Genomic DNA, 20,942 nt, shown 5'->3' on the forward strand with positions numbered 1-20,942 from the left:
AAAACAAAGTCGCTATAAAACTTGTTTTTTCTTCATAAATCCTAAAAAAATCCCGTTTAAATTCCCTCCAATTTTCGCCCTGACACTAAACAGGGCGCGCTAACGACACTCCGTTTCTGGCTATTTAAATTGTGTTTTTTTTTCGAAATGCAAAATGATGTGCGAATTTCGTCGGAAATTTTAGTTTACAGTTCACTATAGTGTAAAAATTGGTCATTAATCGATTTAAAAGACTTTTAAAAAGAAAAAAATGACTAGGATATTGGCAAAAAATCGACTTTTATTCGAATTTCCTTCATTTTCACCGTTAAAAATCCGAATAAACTCGAAAATGTTCAAAATTTCAGCAGAAAATGTCGGCTCCAGTCCAGTGTCCGATCCATCCAGACGTGCATTTGATCGAAGATCACCGTGCCGGGGATCTGGTCTGTCCGGCGTGCGGCTTGGTCGTCGGTGATCGGTGAGCCTTAAAAATATATAATTTCCTGCAAAAAATGATCTTTAAATCATTTTTAAAGCAATTAATTTAACTATTTTTCAGTCTGGTCGACGTCGGAACCGAATGGCGTTCATTTTCCAACGAACGTAGTGGAAATGACCCATCTCGTGTCGGAGCACCGGAAAATCCGCTGCTCAGCGGCGGAGATTTGAGCACAACTATCGCCGTGGGCTTTGGCGGCTCCGACAGTGATAATAGTTTGGCGAATGCTCAAAGAAAGTCAATGAACAATACGGATCGTCAAATGACCGCCGCGATGAGCCTTATTAGGGAAATGAGCGAGAGAATTCACTTGCCAAGAAATATTCAGGTAGAATATTGGATTTTAACTGAAAAATTCGATGAAAAATGTTGGGAAATTCGTCAAAAAACAGATTTATAATCTCAAAGCAAAGGAATCACTTTAAAATTGGAATAGAAACTATAAAAATGACATTCTTCCTGGATTTTTGCTGAAAACACACATGAAATTGTAAAAAATCTCAATTTTGAACGATTTCAGCCGGAAAAAATTAGCGAATTTAGACATTTTTTGAAAGTTTTTCTTTCACTTTTGGACAAAAACAGCTGTTCAACGCTTAAAAAGTTGAATAATTGTCAATGAAACCTGAATTTTCCCGAAAAAAAAAAATTTAATATCAAAGTTTTAGTTTTTTCCGTAAAAACTCAAAGAAAGTTGTGAAAAAACTTAATTTCAACCTGAATATTTGTAAAAAAGCAACGTTTCTATGTCATTCATCGATTTTTCGAAAAAAAAAGTGGAAAATGAAGGTATCCACCTTTTTTTCCAATAATTTTCCATATGAATAACGTCTTCACAAGGAAAGTTTTGGGTAAAATCTCAAATTTGGAAGATTTTACTCTGTAAAATCAGAAAATTCTTTTAAATTATTGTTTTTTAATTGAAAATTCAAGATTTTCACCCATTTTCTTAATGATGCCGGCATTTTTCATGCAATTTTCTGATTTTTTTCACCTATTTTCAGTGACTAGCGCACGACGTGCGCTATGCCTTCGGGAGTGGGGATAGGGTTAGTTCGCTCTAACGTATCAGCAAGGTAGCTGGCGTAGGTTCTCGGCTTCGCCTCAAACCTGTGTTGGGGTTAAGTGTGTTCACCTTGAAATTAATAAAATATTCTAAGGATTTGTTTCTTTTTTACATTTTAAGAATTATTTTGCGGCTCCGGCGCTGAGTTTTCAGTTTCTCTAAGATTGAAGAAACATTCTAATGTAAGGAGTTGTTTCACATTGAAATATTCTTAAAAATTATTTAGCGCCAGCGGCGCTGAGTTGAATTTTCTCTAAGATTAGAAAAATATTCTAAGCAGTTGTTTCAAATTCAAAAATTCTTAAGAGTTATCAGCGCCTTCGGCGCTGGATTTTCAAAGTTTTTTGAAAGAAAGAAACATACTAAAAAGTTGTTTCTAATTTAACACTTTGAAGTCTTATTTAGCGCCTTCGGCGCTGATTTGAACTTTTACTAAGATTGATGAAATATGCTGAAAAGATTTTTCACTTTTAAAAAGAAAATGTAAAAACATAAAAGATATTTCGAAAACTTAGGTGAGGATATGAAATGGTAGTTTTTTTTCAAAACTTTTTCATTTTTAAAGCTGGACAACATTTCCCCTAAAATTTTTTTGAATCTTACATTTTTCGAATTCAGTGTCAAATTCTGAGTCTATTCAAAAAAACAGAATTAAAATTAATCTTAAACAAACCAATTAACAAACGCTCAAAGTTGAAAAATCAAAAATCAAAAAAGGCATTAACTTTCTTCTGGGTCGATTATCTCTGTGATGTATGACTCGATTTTCAAAATTTTTTTGTCACTCGCTTAAGAAATCTTCAAGGTTTTATATATTTTGCTCAGAATCAGAATAGCTCAAACGACTGCAAAGTTCTGAGAGGGGGAAAAAAGTTTTTGGACAAAAAACTACCGTTTACTACCTACAGTACCCCTACAGTACACCTACCGTTTACCACCTACAGTACACCTACCGTTTACCACCTACAGTACACCTACAGTACACCTATTTTTACCACCTACAGTACCCCTACAGTACCTTAGCATCAACTCCTAACCGAATACCTCTTCAAAAAAAAAATTAAAAAAAAAATAACACTCGGTGGGGGTCGAACCAATGCAACGCTGCTAACATTATTTTTTCCTATTATGTTTAAAATGTTTTGCAAAATTCGCAAATTTTGAACTTTTTCATATGTTTCCAGGTAGATATTTGATAAACTGTTTTAAAAAACGAAATCTACGTACAAATTCACATATTGATGTCAAAAACCTAACAAAAATGTTGAGGTTAAACATGTTTTCCATACACTTTTCAAAATGTAGAGATATTTCAGCTGTAAATTTCAAATTACTATAACTTTGCTCACAGTCAATCAAATTGCAGAAACTAAAATTTTTTAACAATCCCAGACATACACCAATTGTTTCAAATAAATTTTGTACCATCACCTTCAACACTGTGCAAAAAAAGCGACATGACACGCGAAAAACGCCTTTTTTTGGTGTTTTACTTAACTTTTCTCTTAAAAGACATGAACCAATTACATAACCATTTAGATAATAAGATAGAAAAAATATTTTTACATATTCTGAAAAAAAGAAAATCAAAAAATATCCAGTAACAGCAAAGTTAGAGACAAAAGTGTGTGCTCAGTTTTCGGACGGTGGTTTTGCGACACGCAAAACGGGAAATCACGCAAGTTCCGAATTTAATATAGGAAGAAGGCAGAAAATTCAGAATTTTATAGCCCAAATTCAGTATTAAATGTTGGAAAAAACCAATTTTTTTCAATTTAAAAAAAAAAATCTACATTTTTAATTATGTCCTGTTTGATTGTTTCAATTAAAACAAATTAATTAAAAATGCGAATTTCTAGTTGAAAATGCATGATTTCCATTTTTTGGAATTGATTTTTATTTGAAAATTCAAAATTTCCACCTATTTTCCTAACAATTCCGGCATTTTTCATGCAATTTTCTGATTTTTTTTCACCTATTTTCAGTGAAAATTCAGAGAAATAGCCTAATTTGAGTATGAAATTTTGAAAAATTTGTTTTTTTTTTCAATTTTCAAATTCCAAAAAAAAACAACATTTTATGCCCTTTTTGATAAAAAATTCAGTCAAAAAAAATTCAGTAAAAATGCGCATTTCTAGTTGAAAATTCGAATTTTCCATCCATTTTTCATGCGATTTTCTTTTTTTTTCACCGATTTTCATTGAAAATGCTGAGAAAATTAGGAAAAATTCAAGATATTAACAAGCTTATTCAAAAATTTACAAAAAAAAAACCAATTTCCAGGACAGCGCCTCCCGTATATTCAAAGATGTGCTCGAAAGTAAAGCTCTCCGCGGAAAAAACAACGAGGCACAGGCGGCCGCGTGCCTATACATTGCGTGCCGAAAAGACGGCGTTCCCCGTACTTTCAAGGAAATTTGTGCGGTTTCTCGAGTCTCGAAAAAGGAAATTGGACGATGTTTCAAGATTATCGTACGGAGTTTGGAGACGAATCTCGAGCAAATTACATCTGCAGATTTTATGTCTCGGTTCTGTGGAAATCTATCGCTACCCAACTCGATTCAGGCGGCAGCCACGAGAATTGCAAAATGCGCGGTGGATATGGATTTGGTCGCTGGGTACTTTTTAAGAAATTACGAAAAAAAAAAACAAAATTTTCGATTTTTTTGCTTCAAATGACAAAAAAAGGATGTAATGATCGAATAAAACTATAAAAAATTTAATTAAAATTTTCTACATTTTTAATGATCATTAATGAGTTTCTTAAAGGTAGACTACGCTCAGTGGGGAAATTGCTTTAAAACATGTCTATGGTACCACAATGACCAAATATCATAGTAAAAAAATTTTAAAAAATTTTTCTAAATTTTATATGATTTTTTGAAAATTGAAGAAATCTCGAATTGCATCAAATTTCGATTTGAATTACCGCCAATAGTTCGATGTTCTTGCATTATTTTAACATTTATTTATCAATTTTTCTTAATATTGATTTTTCATGTTTTTCTGAGTAATTTTACTGGAAATTTAATGATGTTTTATTAAAAATATTTGAAAACAGAGAAATAACGTTTTCCAACGACGTTGAGCCTGAAATAATCTTTTAGCGCCCGCTTTTTAATAAAAAAATTACATTTATCTTGAATTTTTCATTACATTTCCAGTAAAATTACTCAAAAAAAAACATGAAAAATCAATCAAAAATTAGAAAAGTTGATAAATAAAAGTTAAAATAATGCAAGCACCGCTCCATCGAACATCGAACTATTGGCGGTAATTCAAATAGAAATTTGGTGCAATTCGAGATTTTTTCAATTTTCAAAAAATCATATAAAATTTAGAAATTTTTTTTACATTTTTTTACTATGATATTTGGTCATTGTGGTACCATAGGCATGTTTTAAAGCAATTTCACCACTGGCTCTACTCCACCTTTACACGTTGTGGATTTTTTAACAAAAAATCAAAAAAACATGTTCCAAGAATTAATTCATTCTTAACCATTGCGAGACACGTGGCATTTTTTTGAGTTTTTTTATGGATTTCAGCTGTTTTAAATCAGCTAACTTTCAGCTTTGTTTCAGTTTTTCTTCAATTTTTTTTTGGATTATCAAAGTTGACAGCATTTTCAAGTAAGACATAAAGAAAAAATTAGAACAACACATTCTGTAATAGAGGAAAACAACGACAAAGTATGTATATCTTGCGCCAAGAAAAGTCCTCTAACTGACCATTGGGCCCACAACTTTTTTTAAAAATTTATCATTCTGATAATTAGATGTCTGGTTATAATACTAGCATATTTTTAAAATTTTTCTATGTCTAGTTTTTGAGAAAATGTAGGTAGTTGTGAAAAAATGGTGGTTCCCCTAACAGGGGAAGGATTTCAAAGAATCCTGAGAAATCTGTTACGTCATAACATATATTTGATAGATGATGATTACAGATAATCACTCCGAAAAATTAGCTGTTTTAGAGCAAGTTCAACTAAATTACAGCGTTTTAAAGTTGACTAAAATGCGCTTCTTTTGAACATTAAAAGTTTTGATTTTTTGAATTAAAATATGAAGACTTTTTAGTCAACTTTAAAACGCTGTAATTTAGTTGAACTTGCTCTAAAACAGCTAATTTTTTGGAGTGATTATCTGTAATCATCATCTATCAAATATATGTTATGACGTAACAGATTTCTCAGGATTCTTTGAGATCCTTCCCCTGTTAGGGGAACCACCATTTTTTCACAACTACCTACATTTTCTCAAAAACTAGACATAGAAAAATTTTAAAAATATGCTAGTATTATAACCAGACATCTAATTATCAGAATGATAAATTTTTAAAAAAAGTTGTGGGCCCAATGGTCAGTTAGAGGACTTTTCTTGGCGCAAGATATACATACTTTGTCGTTGTTTTCCTCTATTACAGAATGTGTTGTTCTAATTTTTTCTTTATGTCTTACTTGAAAATGCTGTCAACTTTGATAATCCAAAAAAAAATTGAAGAAAAACTGAAACAAAGCTGAAAGTTAGCTGATTTAAAACAGCTGAAATCCATAAAAAACTCAAAAAAATGCCACGCAATGGTTAAGAATGAATTAATTCTTGGAACATGTTTTTTTGATTTTTTGTTAAAAAATCCACACCGTGTTTAAATGACAGAAAAATACCGTAATGATAGAATGAAACTATAAAAAATTTTATTTTTTTAATTTTTTAAAATGATTTTGCAAAAATTAAAAAGTGAAATAATTTTTTCTTAACTACCACATTATTGCGTTTTCGGCAATTATGATAGGTTTTTTTCTTCAATATTTGACCGTTTGTCAACTTTGCCGAAAATTTCATAAATGACGCCACTTTTGCGCGGCAATCCAAAAATATTTGCGCGGCAATCCAAAAATTATTATTTCACTTTTAAAAAATCATTGCAAATTTGAAAAAAAAAATCATCATTAGAAAATTTTTTAAGTTTTTAAACAGTTCCATTTGGTCATTATGATCTATTTTATGCAAAAAATTCAATTTATTTTATTTTCTAAAAAGAAGAAAACTGGCCAAAATCTGGAGCTAATTTTCGAAAAATGAAAAAAAAATTCTGTAAAATCGTATATTCCAGCCGTACCCCCATCTCAATTGCCGCCGCCGCAATCTACATGGCATCACAGGCGTCTGCAGAAAAACGGTCTGCCAAAGAAATTGGTGACGTGGCAGGAGCCGCCGAGATCACCGTGCGTCAGACTTACAAGCTGCTCTACCCGAAGGCACTCGAGCTTTTCCCAAAAGATTTCCGCTTTGTCACTCCAATCGACGCTCTTCCAAACTCATAAAAAACCACCAAAGTGTAAGGGATTTTTCTTAAAAGAAAATTAAATCTACAGTAACCCTACAGCGCCGCCTCTACAGTAACCCCAACTCACTATCCCCTCAGAATTCAAAACTTTACTACGAAGAGCACAACATGCTGAAAATGCGTCTAACACAACATAATTGACTCACAAAATATCTCGTAGCAAAAACTACAATAATTATTTAAATGACTACTGTGGTGCTTGTGTCGATTTACGGGCTCGACAGCGATATTCCATTTCCGTTTTTTGTGTTTTCTTTATATTTTTCATCGGTTAATAAATGATTTCCGTAAATCGACATCAACGCTACTGTAATAATTTAAATAGTTACTGTAGCGCTTAGGGATGTTTTGCGCGTCAAATATGTAGCGCGATACGCATTCTCTGAACTTTGTGTCCCCGTAATACATAGACTACAAACTGATACACTGAGCTCAGGACTCATGAGTAAGAGATTTATATGTAGTGAATAATATCTTTATTGGAAAAAACAGAAAAATACAAAAAAAAGTGGTTTTAATGATGCAAAGTAAGAATCTGTGTCTTGAGCTTATCACTGATCTCTTTTCGAATCGCCACCGCCTCCTTCTTGTCCTTATCCAGAATCTCACGGGCACGTGCCGCTGTCTTTGGACGTTCCAGAGACGCATTTTGTTGGATATCCTGGAAATTTCATGATTGTCCAAAAAAGTGTCAATGCTAATTGGCTCACAGTCATTTGCTTGATGCGTTCCGCATTTTTCATTTGAAGAAGCTTGTCGCGCTGCTCTCGAAGATATTGAGCACGAACTCGAACGTCGGAGCTATTGAGACGGTTCGTATCTACCAAATGGGACTGAAATGGTGGAAATTTGGACTCTTTTAAAATTTTGAGTTAGTCCCCTTTTTTGACCTAAAATGGATCAAGATTACCGAATTTCTTCTTAAATTTCGCAGATCATAGTTTAGTTTCTGATCGTTCATTTCGCCCGAATGCGTTGTCGTTTAGGCACATTTTAAGTCGGTAGGTATCCAAAAAAGAATGCCTACCTACTTAAAATGTGCCGAAATCAACGAATTTAGGCGATATGAATTATCAAAATATGCAATGAGGGGTGATAATTTAATAAAAACTGTATGTCAGCTCCCCTATGTGAAATTTCAGATTTTTTCAAAAATTTTGATAAGTTTTTTATCAACTCCCCCTTCCCGTTTAAGATCCTTAAACTCACATTAACATCGTTCAAATTTTTCCTTCTCGGCCCATGATCTATCCCAGGCGACTCTGCTCGCCCGAGCACAACATCTCCGTCGTACTTGTTGCCCCGCAGAGGTCCTATCGGTTTGGGCGGCTTCGATTCATCATGGGATACAGAACTCTTTCTCTCACGTGGAACACTGTCGTTTCTCTTCGGCGCGTTCTTGTCAACCGAAGAACGACGCGTTGTTGGTCTCTCGTCTTTATTCTTCTGATTTGGAGTTTTTGCACGGGGCTCGTGGGATCCTCCGGCTGCCTTTCTGCTGGGCGGTCGTGTGGCTGGAGCATTTTCGTCGGTGGCTTTGCTGCCCTTTCGAGATGATGGGTGACTCGATTTCTTTTCCTCGTGAGGGCTACTTTTCGGACCTACAATGTCTTCTAAGCCGGCATTTGAGTACTTCCTCTCATTAGCACCCTTTGAAGTTTCCGGTCTCTTTTTGCCCTCCCCATCTTGCTCGGGTTCCATTTGAGTAGTCTTAGAGCTCATTTCTGGCGACGCTGTCACCGTGGCGATTGACTTTTTCGATGTGGTACCCGGTCGCTTTTTGGTTCCTTCCTCGTCTACCGGAACATCCATCTGTGTCCCATTCGAGCTCATTTCCGAGTTAGCAGCTACTATGCCTATTGCCTTCTTCACAGAAGTTCCAGGGCGTTCCCTCTTCGATTTTTCGGCTTCATCTGGTGAGGAAGAGCCCGAAGATTTTTTGGCATCTTCAGATGGAGTTCCTTTTGAAACCGATCGCTTACCAACAGCGGATCCAACACGTTTCGCAGATTTTGGACGGCCGACTGTTCCGTCTGCATCAGTTCCAGTGTCAACTCCGGACGTCATAGTTCCCGAGGAGACTCCAGTATTGGTCAAAGTACCGACAGAAACACCAGTTGATGATGTCATGGTTCCTGTGGACTGATCTAGAAATTTGTAGGTGACATCATCAGTACTAGTTGCCGTGTCGATTGCAAACGTGGCTGCCATCATTGCAGCCACTGATCTCAGTGGAGCATTGACTCCATCTGTCTGAGTAGATGATGTTCCTTGATTCTGATTCTGATTCTGGGCTCTCTGAAAAATGAAGAATTCTATTGAGAATCCCAGATTAACTTACCGCTCCCTCATCCAACGCTTGCTGGAGCAGAATCTCTTCCTTCCGAATTTCCTGCTCCAACGCCTCTCGCTGAATTCGGCTATTCTGTGCCATCATCTCCAGCTCCTCGCTACCCTTCTGCATCGAGTCGTACTCGTCCTTGCTGTGACGGAGCACCGAAATGAGCACATATCGTTCGGTTTCCTCCGGTGACAGCTTCTTCATGTTGCGCAGAGTTTCACCGTCTTCGAGTTGAAGCACCGAGGGGATCAGACCACACATGAACTCGATCATTTGAAGCGCCTGGAGCTGAAGCTCGATGTTTTTTCGCATCATCATTGGCACGAAAACGTTGAAGTTCTGTGCGGCGAGAAGTGGCTCGAGGGCTACCTGGAATTTTTGGAAAATCGATTAGTTTTTGCTCCGAGGCTATATTTATGCCCATTTCCTCCGGGTCTCGTGTGGAAATGTCAGCTCAGCAAAATTTAATGAATGAAATTTGAATTTTTGGACTTGCCACCATTCGTAACGAGACCCGAAAAGGACAGAGCATCTCGAGTTGGCATTAGAACGCGTTTTTTTTCACGCAGAAAATATACTGTCAATTGAAAACGATCCGCCCTCGAACCATGGGTCTCGTTAGGTATTTGGCGGCAAACTTTTCAATTTTTTTCCTGTTTTCAAGCATACAGATTGTTGTGCCGAAAATTCATCAGAACCAACGGAAAATTGAAACTATTTGAAATTCCGATTTTGCCGTCAAATACCTAACGAGACCCATGGTTAAGGGGCAGAGTTGGCAGTGGAGCGCATTTGCACGTCTCCATAATATAGAAATTCTAAATCTTCCAAATTTTAATGGTTTTTTTTTCAGATTTCTCCACGATTTCCTCACCAAAGCGCCATTCCACACACACCTTCAATTTGAAAAACAAATAATATTTTTCTCTCCGTCTCTCTTGTCTCTCATCTTCTCTCCGTCTCTCTCCTTATCAACTGGTTACCATAGTGATTGATATTAGAAATTTCCAGCCGTTTTTCTATTACTTCTCCCTCTGAATAGTGATATCTCATGTGAAGAACCGACATTTTTTTTTTGCTGCTTTATCGGATTTTTTTGTTTTTCTAATCCCCTAATCCTGCTCCTAAGGTCTAATAAATGCACATATTTGGAATTTTTTGTGCAAAAAAATGTTTTAAATATTTTTTTTTCGGTGGTTTTTCGCCTCTTTTTATATTTATTTTATTTTTAATTCTTTTTTTTTCAAATTTTCAATTTTTTTCTCCTCCCGCAGAACTATGGACACAGTCCAAGCGATCATCCAGCAACAAATCGAAGCCGGAACATTTCTGCAATCTGTTCAGCAAGGGCAGCAGACTCAGCAGGATCAAGCTAATTATGGAGAGGAAGAAGAGTATGAGGACGAGGAGGGAACTTATGTATGGGAAAAAGAGACTTTAGACTGAAATTTTTCTGAAATAATCGAATTTTTCAAACAGTCTTATTTTTATAAATTGTAATTTTTACAAAAAATGGAAATTTTGAACAAAATTCTATTAAAATCAATTCCTGATTGTAGTTGTCTTAAAATCGACAAAATTATGAAGATAAAGCTTGAAAATTCGGAATTTTCTGAATTATAAAAATTGAAAAAATGTTTAAAAAGAATTTGAAGTTAACTTTAGAAAAAAAATATTCGAAAAAAATTTAAAAACCAAAAACCAAGTTTTTCGGAAATTCAGAAAAATTATAAAAGCCGAAAATTTCAGGAATTTATAAAATGAACATTTCGAAAAATTATGAAATTAAAAATTTTTTTTCAAAAAATGTAAAAAAACTTCTGAAAAATCCAATAATGATTTCAACTTTTTCAGCATTTTGGAAAATTGTAAAAGTCTATTTTTTTTCTGAATTTCCAAAAAATGAACTAAAACAAAACGAAATCAAGAAATTACAAATTTTCGAAAAATTCGAAAACAAATTCCGAAAAAATGACGTTTTCAGAACATTTTTTGAAAATTTTTCGAATTTTTGGAAAAAAATCTTTGTTTTAAAATTCAACGATCCCACATTTTTTCGGAAAATTATGAATATTCAAAATTTCTGAAACAACAGAAAAAAAACAATAAATTCCAAGTTTTCGAAAAATTCACTTACTGTTAAAAATTGAAATTTTTCAGAAAGGAAAACGGAGCAACACACTTCCGGTATGGGGAAATAAGGTTACAATGAACCTAAACACTTTGGTACTGGAAAACATACGCGAGAGCTACTATTACAAGAATAATCTCGTCGAAATCGACAATTTTCAGACGCTAATTGAGCAGATTTTCTATCAGGTAATATTTGACTACAAACTACAACTTTTTTTTCGATGTATCGAAGTGTTTTAGATTTTTCGAAAACTAACCAAAAATTTCCGGCATTTATACTTTTTTAATTGAAAAAATATTCCGGAAATTTTAAAGTTTCAGATTTGGTGAATTTTTGGCGTTTTCAAATTTTTTAAAGTTCAAATTTTCCTGAAATGAACTTAAAAATTGAATTTTCTTGGAATTTTCAAACCCCAAAAGATTTCAAATTTCAATTTTAAAAATCCAAAAAATAAATTTAATAAATATTCCAGGTGAAGCACCTCGAACCATGGGAGAAAGGAACTCGTCGGCTTCAAGGAATGACTGGAATGTGTGGAGGAGTCCGTGGAGTTGGAGCTGGAGGTGTCGTCAGTTCAGCCTACTGCCTTCTCTACAGACTATTCAATTTGAAAATCTCGAGAAAACAGCTGATTAGTATGCTCAATAGCAGACAATCGGTTTATATTCGGTGAATAACGGTTTTGATATCAAAAATCAGGAAAATTCGAAAGTTTTGGGATAGAATTCAAATTTTGTCTCTGTACAATCGTTCATATTTTGTATAATATTTTTAAAAATGCATGCAAAAATCATCAATTTCCGATTTTTTGAAAATTTCAAAAATTAGATTTTTAGTTTATGGGGTTATTCAAGTAGTATCGGAAAATTAAAAAGTGTAGAAAAATTACGTCACAACTTTATTCAAGTATATAAAAACATGTATTTAAATACATTTGTGACGTCACAAATGTATTTAAATACATTTTGCTACATTACTTGAATAACCCCATTATTTGAGTTAAACATAAGAATTTTGTAGTCATAAATAAATTTCTCGAAAAAATATTTTTCAAAATTATTTTTTTGTTTTCGGCGGTTGAAAATTTTGCCAATTTTTCGAAAAAAAAAATTTCCCCAAAAACGAATAAAAATTTTTTGCACTAAAAAAAGGACAATTTCAGACAAATTTGATTTTTTTAATTCTTCGAATCCTGACTTCATTTTATCCATTTCAGGGGTTTCTCTTTCAAAAACAAACCAAAAAATGTAGAATTCGTTGAAAAATGTCAACCAAAACTTACTTTCTGTAAATTGTTCAAAAAAACTAATATAAGAAAACTTTTCAACATTTTTAGAATTTTCTTTTTCAGAAAATGACGAAAACTGTAATTTTCCACATTTTTCGGGAAATTTTATATTCACAATGGGATTTTCTCATCAAAATAAACATAAATAGACCTTTTTTGGTATTTTTTTAAAGTGAAGCGTTAAACATCTAGATGAGAAAACTCTTCAAAAAATATAGAGTTTTCCTGGAAAAGTTTAAAAAAAACTTTTTTTTCGAAATTTGACGAAAAATATGTTTTTTTACGAAAAAAGTATAAATTTAGAAAAAAACACAAGAGATGGATTTTAGAAAATCAAGTTTTTCGGAAATTTTCTTATTTCAGTGAAGCGATAAATAAAAGTACCAAAAAAGGTCTATTTATGTTTATTTTGATGAGAAAACCCCATTGTGAATATAAAATTTCCCGAAAAATTTGGAAAATTACAGTTTTCGTCATTTTCTGAAAAAAAAATCTAAAAATGTTGAAAAGTTTTCTTACATTAGTTTTTTTGAAAAATTTACAAAAATTTAGTTAAATTTACAGAAAGTACGAATTCTACAATTTTTTGGTTTGTTTTTGAAAGAGAAACCCCTGAAATGGATAAAATGAAGTCAGAATTCGAAAAATTTAAAACAAATCAAATTTGTCTGAAATTGTCCTTTTTTAGGGCAAAACATTTTTTCATCGTTTTTGGGGATAATTTTTTTTTCGAAAAATTGGCAAAATTTTGAACCGCCGAAAACATGTTTTAAAAAAAAGTGTTTTTTCGAAAATATTTTTTATGACTTAAAAATTCTTATTTTTACCTCAAAAAAATTTACAGAGGCCTCGGCTTCATGTACATTCGTTACACCCAACCACCAGCTGACCTCTGGTATTGGCTGGAACCCTATTTGGATGATGATCGGGAAATCGATCCGAGATCTGGTGGAGGTGATCTAATGACTTTTGGGCAGCTCGTTCGGACAATGATCAATAAATTGGATTGGTACGGTACTCTATTCCCAAGAATTCCGGTTCCAATTCAAAAAGATATTGATGAGAAATTTTCGGAACGAAAGAAGCAACAATTATTGGAAGAAGAAGAATGGAATGGTGCAGAGAATTCAATGAAAGGAGCTGAAGAAGAGGAGAAAAAAGAAGAAAAATCATTGCCAAAAGTATCGAAATGCAAGCATCATTTGAGACATCATCACTGTAGAAAACACCGAAAAAATTGCCCGGCTAAAGCGAAAAGGTTAGATTTTTCAGACGAAATTACGGAACGAAAATTGAATTTTTTTCCATAAAAAAAATTTCAATCAGGATTCAGGACAATCAATCAGGACAAAAATCAGATTTTCAACAAAAATCGATTTTCGGATTTTTTTTTTCATAAAAAATTTCACAATTAGAAGAATGGCTGAAAGTTATCGAAAATTGATTTTTTCAGAGAAAATACGAGAAAATAATAAAAAATTTTAATAAAAAATGTACTGGAAAGTATTTTTATGTCAAAAAAACGTATTTGAAGAATTTTTGATTTTTATCAAAAAATTATTAAAAATCCAATTTATTTTTAAATTTGATTTAGAAATATCGATGTAGAATAAAAATTCAAGAATATTCTGTGATTTTCAGCGAAAATCTGAAATTTTTTGAATTTTCTAAAACTTATTAGAGAAATTATGAAGAAAAAAACTTTTTTCACAATAAAAAAACCAGACATTGTTTAAAAATTTATTTTCGAAGAATAAATTTTGAAAAATTTATGCTTGAATAGAAATTCCAATTTTTTTTTGATTTTTTGGAACATTGAAAAGTGAAGTAAAAATGAGAAACATGACTTTTCAAAAATTTTTGTTAGAAAAATGCCTAAAAATTATCGAATTAATTTTTTTTCAGAAATGTTTTTTAACGAAAAAGCTTATGAAATTCAAGAGAACCACGAAAATTAAAAAAAAAAACTTTTCAGAAAGAACGAAAAGTTAAAAAAATTTAAAAATCACTAAAAATACAGAATTTTTTTTTAATTTGACAAATAAAAAAATTTTTTTCAACTAATTTCTAGAGAATCTAACTTGCGGAAATTAGAAAAAAAGTTTTTTTTTGTGAAAATTCCGAAATTAATTTTTTTCCAGATTACGCGAGGAGAAGGAAAAGCAACAACAAAACGACGTGGAAATGGGAGAAACTAGTTCGAAAACCAACTGAAATCAGGTAAAACCTCTACCTTATACTGTTGGGAGACATCTTTTTGGTTGAAAAGTTGAATGGCAGCGACCAGCTCGGTGGGAGTCGTTCCAACGTCTTCGCAGAAGCATTCAATCTGAAATTGTCAATTTTTCTTTTGAAGTTTGGAACTTTTAAAATTAATATATGTAGTTCAATCAAAATTTTAAAACTGCGTGGTTTTCAAAAATTAGTTAGATCTGATTTTCTGTGTAGTTGGTTGTAAATTTACCAAAGTATCAATAAGCTGAGAGTACTCCTTATGAATCATAATATAGACATCAGTTTCCATTTGTTGACGATCAAAAACTGAAATTATACCGATTATTGGGGAAAAAATCAGTTTTTTTTAAATATATCAAGTTACTCCTAAAATATCCTTCTCAAAACATTTTAAATTTTTTTAAATTTTCTTATTTACAGTCGAAATGTAAATAATTACTTAGTTTCGGCCTATAAATATTTTGAAAATCTACCAAAAATTTCAAATTTTAGCAAAAGTTTGACCTGCCATAGAATATTTCTGGAATTATTTTTGAAAAGTCTTATTATAAAATTCGCTTGTTTTGGGCCAGTTTTAGTCTATTTAGAAAGAATTTTGAATCGATTCATTTCTTTTCTATATTTAGTATTTTTCACCATTTTTAGTTTATTTTGACGAAACTATTTAGAACTCACCAACAGACTGTGACTCTATGAACGATGCAATTGGAATCGACCAAATAGAGGAAGTGATGAATTCCAGAAATTTGCTCAAAAGCTTCTTTTGCTTCCTTGAAGCATCATCGCTGCCACCCTCCGGATTTTTGTTCTTCTTCGAGAATCGGCGTAGCATTTTTTTTCTGAGTTCGTATTAATTATTGATCACGAATTGAAAGAGAGATTAGCATCAACAAAGGAATTTGAATTTGAAAAAAAAACTTGGCAAATCGCCAAAAGCTACGAAGTTTGTCTGGAAAAGTAGGCTAAGTTACCAAGCCTGCAAATCTAATTCGGAATTTCAAATTAGACTTATTTTTCGGACAAAATGCCTAACCTAGCGGTTGAGACCAGACTTGTGCGGCATTCGGCATTCGGCATAATGCCGGTTTTTGGAGCGCGGCATATGCCGTTATGCCGGTTTGAAAATTCACGGCATATGCCGTAAATGCCGTTATGCCGAAAAATAAAATGACCGGCATAACGGCATAATGCCGACATTATGACGGCATTATGCCGTTTTTTTTGCATTTTTGGCTTTGGTTTCCATTTTTCTATGTTCCATATTTTCATTATTTTTTAGTGTTTCCGATAAATCTTGAAGTTTCTGAAAAGAAGGGAAATGCGCTCCGCCGTCACGCGCTAGAGATGAGAGGCACCAGACACCAAAATAGTGTGTCAGAGAGATACGTTGAAGTCGAGACGGAATTGCTTTTTGAATTTGTTTGTTTTTTTTTCTATTTTTTTTGTTTCTTATCTTTTTTCTTTAGAAATTGAAGCTAAGAAATTATTTTTCAGGTAATTCGACGTCAAGAAAGTGAATTCCCATCGGCGAAAACTCCAAAAGGAGAAAAGTTTTGAAATGTGAGTTGAAATTGATGACGATGATATTCTGATTGAAGTTGTTGAAGAGGAAGAAGAAGAGCAATTGGTGGACGGAAACGATATGGAAGTAGATGATTCAGACTATGAGGATTCTGACATTGAAGAGCTATGATTCTAAAATGATATAATCAAGAGATGGTTTTGATTGGTTTTAAACTTTTGTGTTGAACTTTTATATTGTTAATTTAACTTGTTTTTTTTTTCTTTGTTGACTTTTCCTAATAAAATACTCGATTATAAATTTTTTTTGATGATCAGCAAAAACTTTTTCAAAATGCCGAAATGCCGATTGTCGGTTTTTGGAGCGCGGCATATGCCGAAATGCCGATTTCAAAATTCACGGCATATGCCGAAAATGCCGTTATGCCGAAAAGAAAAATGGACGGCATATCGGCATATGCCGATATGCCGAAAAAAATTTTTGGCGGCATATGCCGTTGTGCCGTTATGCCGAAAAATGCCGAATGCCGCACAAGTCTGGTTGAGACCTTTGCCAGCTATCACCAGAGCCTGTGAGCAGCACAAACAAAAAAGGCTTTGAGTGTAAATGTGCTGACTTGCTCGATCTCTCTCCCAGGAGAGTTGTCGGTTGTCACGGAGACACAATGTCTCACTCCTTCTTCTCTTTTTCTCTTTTAGCAGCCTTCCGTTTTCACGCCCGCCCTTCCAGAGTGCCCCGCCTTTCTTCTGCTCTCTCTCTCTCTCTCTCTCTCTCTCTCTCTCTCTCTCTCTCTCTCTCTCTCTCTCTCTCTCTCTCTCTCTCTCTCTCTCTCTCTCTCTCGAGTTAGTGTCTCGGAAATTGTTACAACTGAAATGAGATTCGGGGGATGTTGAAAAACGGTTGTGAGGTTTGATATGGGAAGTTGAAGAAATGGCAAAATAAATTCGGAAGCAGTGATGAAAATCGACTATAGTCAAGAAGTTTGACGACACATGGTCTTTGACTGTAATCGTGAATCTGTAACTTTGGAACTTAAGATTTATATGTCCTACCATATAGATACGAGAAAGTCTATGCAGATAGACTGTAGATAACGTTTCTGATTTTACCAAATTTGCAATTTTTCGAATGTTGAACCACCATATTAAAATTTTCGGTCGTTTGGGCCAAAAATGAAATACTTTCTTTATGGTGAACAGAAGCGTCGGTTTTCTTTTTTAATCTCTGTGGAATTTTTTTTCGATGACACCCTTGATGGTAAAGTAAGCGTAGATCGCTTCAGGCAAAGTCAGGCAAAGTAGAACGCCTACTGTAGGCAATTCAAAGTCTTCTAGTTCTCCGGATTTTTGCAAGATGAGATTCACAAGCGTTCCATCTGTTTTTTCTTTCCTAAATTCTCAAGGGAAGTCTACATTTTGTGCTTGTTGTTGTTTTTTTATTCCCGGAGCCTTATATGCGCGTGTGCACAAATGAATAACACATTTGGATTAGCTGTTTATTGGACACTTGGAGAGAGTGACGAAAACATGAAAAAGAGCACAAAAGTTTAATAAAAAATGTCGCCGCGGTGCTTCGGATAAGTGTAGTTGAGCTCACCAGTGTCGCTGATTTCGAAGGCTTCCACCTCGTAGTCCACGAGAAAATAGAAGGGACGTTTGCGCCGATGTTGAACGATGCTTGAAGTGGTGGCTGAAAGTATTTTCGTTGAAATTGAAAAAATGAAAAATCCAACTTTTTGCTTGAACTCCTCGAAATAAGAATTGCAAGACCAATTAGCATTTCCGAACTCCGCCTACTCTGTCTGATTGGTCGGAAAAGAGCGGTGCGAATCGCTGATTGGTCGCAGTTCTCATTTTGGAAGGAATTCAAATACTGTATTCTTTATTCTTTCGCGATTTTTGTCTTTTTTCTTTTGTGGCTTTCTGGAATTCAGATTAAATTCTAAATCTAGAAATGTATCATTTGAAGGTTTACATTTAGAATATATCATTGTTCTCGAAAAATTAAACGATGAAGCTTATCACATAGAAATTTTGAATTGAAAATTTTCAGTGCATTTTTCACTACTTTCATGGCCTGTAGAGGCACAAAAAATGTTTTTTTTTTATTTTGACTTTTGAATTTTGGAGGTTTTCAAGAATAGGCAAACGTTTTGGCATCTTTTTGAAAAAATCTGATTTTTTGGTAGATTCTATCCACTTTCTAAAAATTCTACATGCTCTGAACAAAGTGGAAAATACACTGAAAATTTCAGATCGAAGTTTCAGGTGTTTGAATTTGTGTAATAGTCTGAAAAATCTGAATATAAGCTTTCAAATGAGACATCTCGAAGAAAATGAATTTGTGAAAAAATCCAATTTTTTTCTAATTCGAGCACAAAATGATGTCGGTCTATCACACCTCCTTGTTGTTAGGTGAATAATTGTTAAATTCTTAATCTTTATGATATAACAAAGATAGGCTTCTAACTACGTCACGCCTACATATTCAATGAAATTTTGTAGTGCTACTACTATTTGTGCAAGCCGGAATATGAATGTCCTTTCATTTTTTTTCGTCCCAAAAGTATATAAAATATCTCACGATATACTCAGAGATTGGGCAACAAAGTTCAGGAGAACTTTTGATGCACACCGGAAATAAAAGGGCTTCACTGCTTTTTTTGTTGAATTCATATTGGTTTTGGCGGGAAATATTGAATCATTATTGATACTTTTGAAACAGGAATAGACAGTATTTTTCGTACGGAAATTCGATAATTTCCGAAAATGTTCGGTTGCCTCCCTCGCCCCCTTTGAAATTACAGGAGACTAAAATTCGAAGAATGCGTATTACGAAACGTATACGCGCAAAATATCTCATAGCGAAAACTACAGTAATTTTTTAAATTACTACTGTAGCGCTTGTGTCGATTTATGGGCTCGATTAAAATTGAGCAAAAAATTTAGAAAATACTATGCAGGCGCGGAGGAAAATAAAATATCGATATCACTATTCGGAAACAAATTCATTTCAAAAATCGAGCACGTAAATCGACACAAGCGCTACAGTAGCAATTTTTAAAAAAATTACTGTAGTTTTCGCTACGAGATATTTTGCGCGTCAAATTTGCTGCGCAATACGCATTCTCAGAATTTTGCGTTACCGTAATATACACGGTGAAGAACACGAGCCACCAGGAGTACGGTAGCCCTGACTTTAATTGCAAAAAAAGAGAAAACAGTGAAAAAAATCTGTATATAATTGCTATTATTTTTAAATTTCGCAAAAAAAATTAGAAATGACCACATTAATTTTGAATTCCTGCGCGAATGAATTCTATTTTTTGCGTATTCCTGCAATATTTATTGGATTTTCTCTTAGCCTAAAGCCTAAAACGCAGAAATTTCGAAATAATAAATTGACCATTTTTGAATTATTGGTGCAAAATTGAGAAAAATTGTGAAAAATTATACCATTTTTTGAACAATTACGCTCAGCTTACTAATTGTAAGATTACTCAGATTTATGGCAAAACACGATTTTTACGCCTTCAAAAAATCCTAGCTTTTGGCAAAACTTACAGGAAATTAAAAAATTCAGAATAAAAAGTAATAAGATCCAGGAAGCCATGACTCGAATCATTGTAGTTGAACTGTATGAATGATTTGATCCCAGCTTCTTCCGCCACCCTAAACACCCCATAATTTCCGTTTTCCGCTTGAATAGGAAATGTTGTATATTTCTGTACTCCTTCCTGAAGTATTAAAACTCGTTTTCGTTTATTAAACTGTTTCTTTTTTCAGATCACTCAACTTCCTCTTCTCAACGTCAACTTCGACTCGGCTAATTATAATTTTATTTATTTTTCTGATTTTTTTAAAATTCTTGTTTTTTCTCAAATTTCCAATTTCAACATCATCTTATTTTCAAATAAAAATATTTATTTTGCGACTTTCTATTAATTTGAAACAGCGAATATTGTTAATTTATTAAGTAAATTTAATCATTTTAGATCGTTTTCAACCGATTTTCGAGGGCTTTCCACAAATTTTGTACTTTTAAATAAATTTAAAGTTTATTCTACCGAAAACACTATTTATTTTTCCACGTGGACACCGCCAATTTTCTCTGAAAATTCTAAAATTCTGGTTGAAAATTAATTTTTAAAGCTTCCTCACGAGAAAAGCGCCAACGCACGAGGAGCGCGCCAGCAAACCCGCATTGACGCAGTCTCGGTGCACTTCTGAACTCCAAAACACACTGTTCCCGTTCGATTTTTCTCGCATTTTTCATAGTTTTTTTCGAAATTGAAGCTTTTAAAGGTGTTTTAGACTTGATTCGAAGTGAAATATTGATTGATTGAGCCGGAAAATAGGCAAAAAGTTCTGGAAAAACGCGCGAAATTAAAATTCCAGTGACTTTCGAGATAATGATATTGATTTTTCCGAGTAATTAAGTTGATATCCAGCTATTTATTTTTGCGTGACATTCTAATTACCGGATTTTCAAAGTTTTTTCGAAAAAAAAACAAAGCAAAATCGATT

General features: G+C 33.5%; 3 protein-coding genes and 3 non-coding genes across 8 annotated transcripts; 4 read left to right on the forward strand and 2 right to left on the reverse strand.

Annotated features, from left to right (window-relative positions):
• Positions 1–347: 347 nt before the first annotated feature.
• ttb-1 (Transcription initiation factor IIB) lies at positions 348–10,389 on the forward strand. Its single transcript, NM_070745.5, has 5 exons — positions 348–460; positions 542–809; positions 3,831–4,165; positions 6,663–6,887; positions 10,091–10,389. The coding sequence occupies exons 1-4, from the start codon at positions 354–356 to the stop codon at positions 6,871–6,873; spliced, it is 921 nt and encodes a 306-aa protein (NP_503146.1). The 5' UTR covers positions 348–353; the 3' UTR covers positions 6,874–6,887; positions 10,091–10,389.
• Positions 7,365–15,733, reverse strand: cfap-36 (Cilia- and flagella-associated protein 36; the record flags this gene model as incomplete). Of its 2 annotated transcripts, NM_070746.6 has the most annotated exons (7): positions 7,365–7,557; positions 7,607–7,729; positions 8,106–9,194; positions 9,238–9,606; positions 14,893–14,988; positions 15,124–15,200; positions 15,570–15,733. In NM_070746.6, 7 exons carry the CDS (start codon positions 15,724–15,726, stop codon positions 7,411–7,413), a joined length of 2,058 nt encoding a protein of 685 aa, NP_503147.1. The 2 variants fall into 2 exon arrangements, with proteins under 2 accessions (NP_503147.1, NP_001300217.1); NM_001313288.3 differs by lacking the exons at positions 14,893–14,988; positions 15,124–15,200; positions 15,570–15,733 and having other exon boundaries at positions 7,411–7,557; positions 9,238–9,555.
• Y108G3AL.2 (Pre-mRNA-splicing factor 38) lies at positions 10,510–20,346 on the forward strand. The gene is made up of 6 exons (NM_070747.5): positions 10,510–10,656; positions 11,398–11,556; positions 11,844–12,040; positions 13,504–13,917; positions 14,801–14,879; positions 20,202–20,346. Exons 1-5 carry the CDS (start codon positions 10,516–10,518, stop codon positions 14,871–14,873), a joined length of 984 nt encoding a protein of 327 aa, NP_503148.1. The 5' UTR covers positions 10,510–10,515; the 3' UTR covers positions 14,874–14,879; positions 20,202–20,346.
• Positions 16,336–16,686, forward strand: Y108G3AL.10. 2 transcript variants are annotated; one of them, NR_131674.1, is made up of 2 exons: positions 16,336–16,454; positions 16,502–16,686. It is a non-coding gene; the product is annotated as an Unclassified non-coding RNA Y108G3AL.10b (non-coding RNA). The 2 variants fall into 2 exon arrangements; NR_131675.1 differs by having other exon boundaries at positions 16,389–16,454; positions 16,502–16,684.
• Y108G3AL.8 lies at positions 17,183–17,258 on the forward strand. Its single transcript, NR_068570.1, has one exon. It is a non-coding gene; the product is annotated as an Unclassified non-coding RNA Y108G3AL.8 (non-coding RNA).
• Positions 17,183–17,258, reverse strand: Y108G3AL.9. The gene has a single exon (NR_068571.1). It is a non-coding gene; the product is annotated as an Unclassified non-coding RNA Y108G3AL.9 (non-coding RNA).
• Positions 20,347–20,942: the final 596 nt, after the last annotated feature.

Source organism: Caenorhabditis elegans, chromosome V, assembly GCF_000002985.6.
Source record: "Caenorhabditis elegans chromosome V".
NCBI lineage: Eukaryota > Metazoa > Nematoda > Chromadorea > Rhabditida > Rhabditidae > Caenorhabditis > Caenorhabditis elegans.

What these genes read in the sequence shown, in the direction of transcription:
- ttb-1 (NM_070745.5), top strand. Translation starts at nt 354, where the DNA reads ATGTCGGCTCCAGTCCAGTGTCCGATCCATCCAGACGTGCATTTGATC. An exon ending in GGCTTGGTCGTCGGTGATCG is followed by an intron (nt 461 to 541) that starts GTGAGCCTTAAA and finishes ACTATTTTTCAG; the next exon opens with TCTGGTCGACGTCGGAACCG. An exon ending in GATATGGATTTGGTCGCTGG is followed by an intron (nt 4,166 to 6,662) that starts GTACTTTTTAAG and finishes CGTATATTCCAG; the next exon opens with CCGTACCCCCATCTCAATTG.
- Y108G3AL.2 (NM_070747.5), top strand. Translation starts at nt 10,516, where the DNA reads ATGGACACAGTCCAAGCGATCATCCAGCAACAAATCGAAGCCGGAACA. An exon ending in TTGAGCAGATTTTCTATCAG is followed by an intron (nt 11,557 to 11,843) that starts GTAATATTTGAC and finishes TAAATATTCCAG; the next exon opens with GTGAAGCACCTCGAACCATG. An exon ending in TGCCCGGCTAAAGCGAAAAG is followed by an intron (nt 13,918 to 14,800) that starts GTTAGATTTTTC and finishes ATTTTTTTCCAG; the next exon opens with ATTACGCGAGGAGAAGGAAA.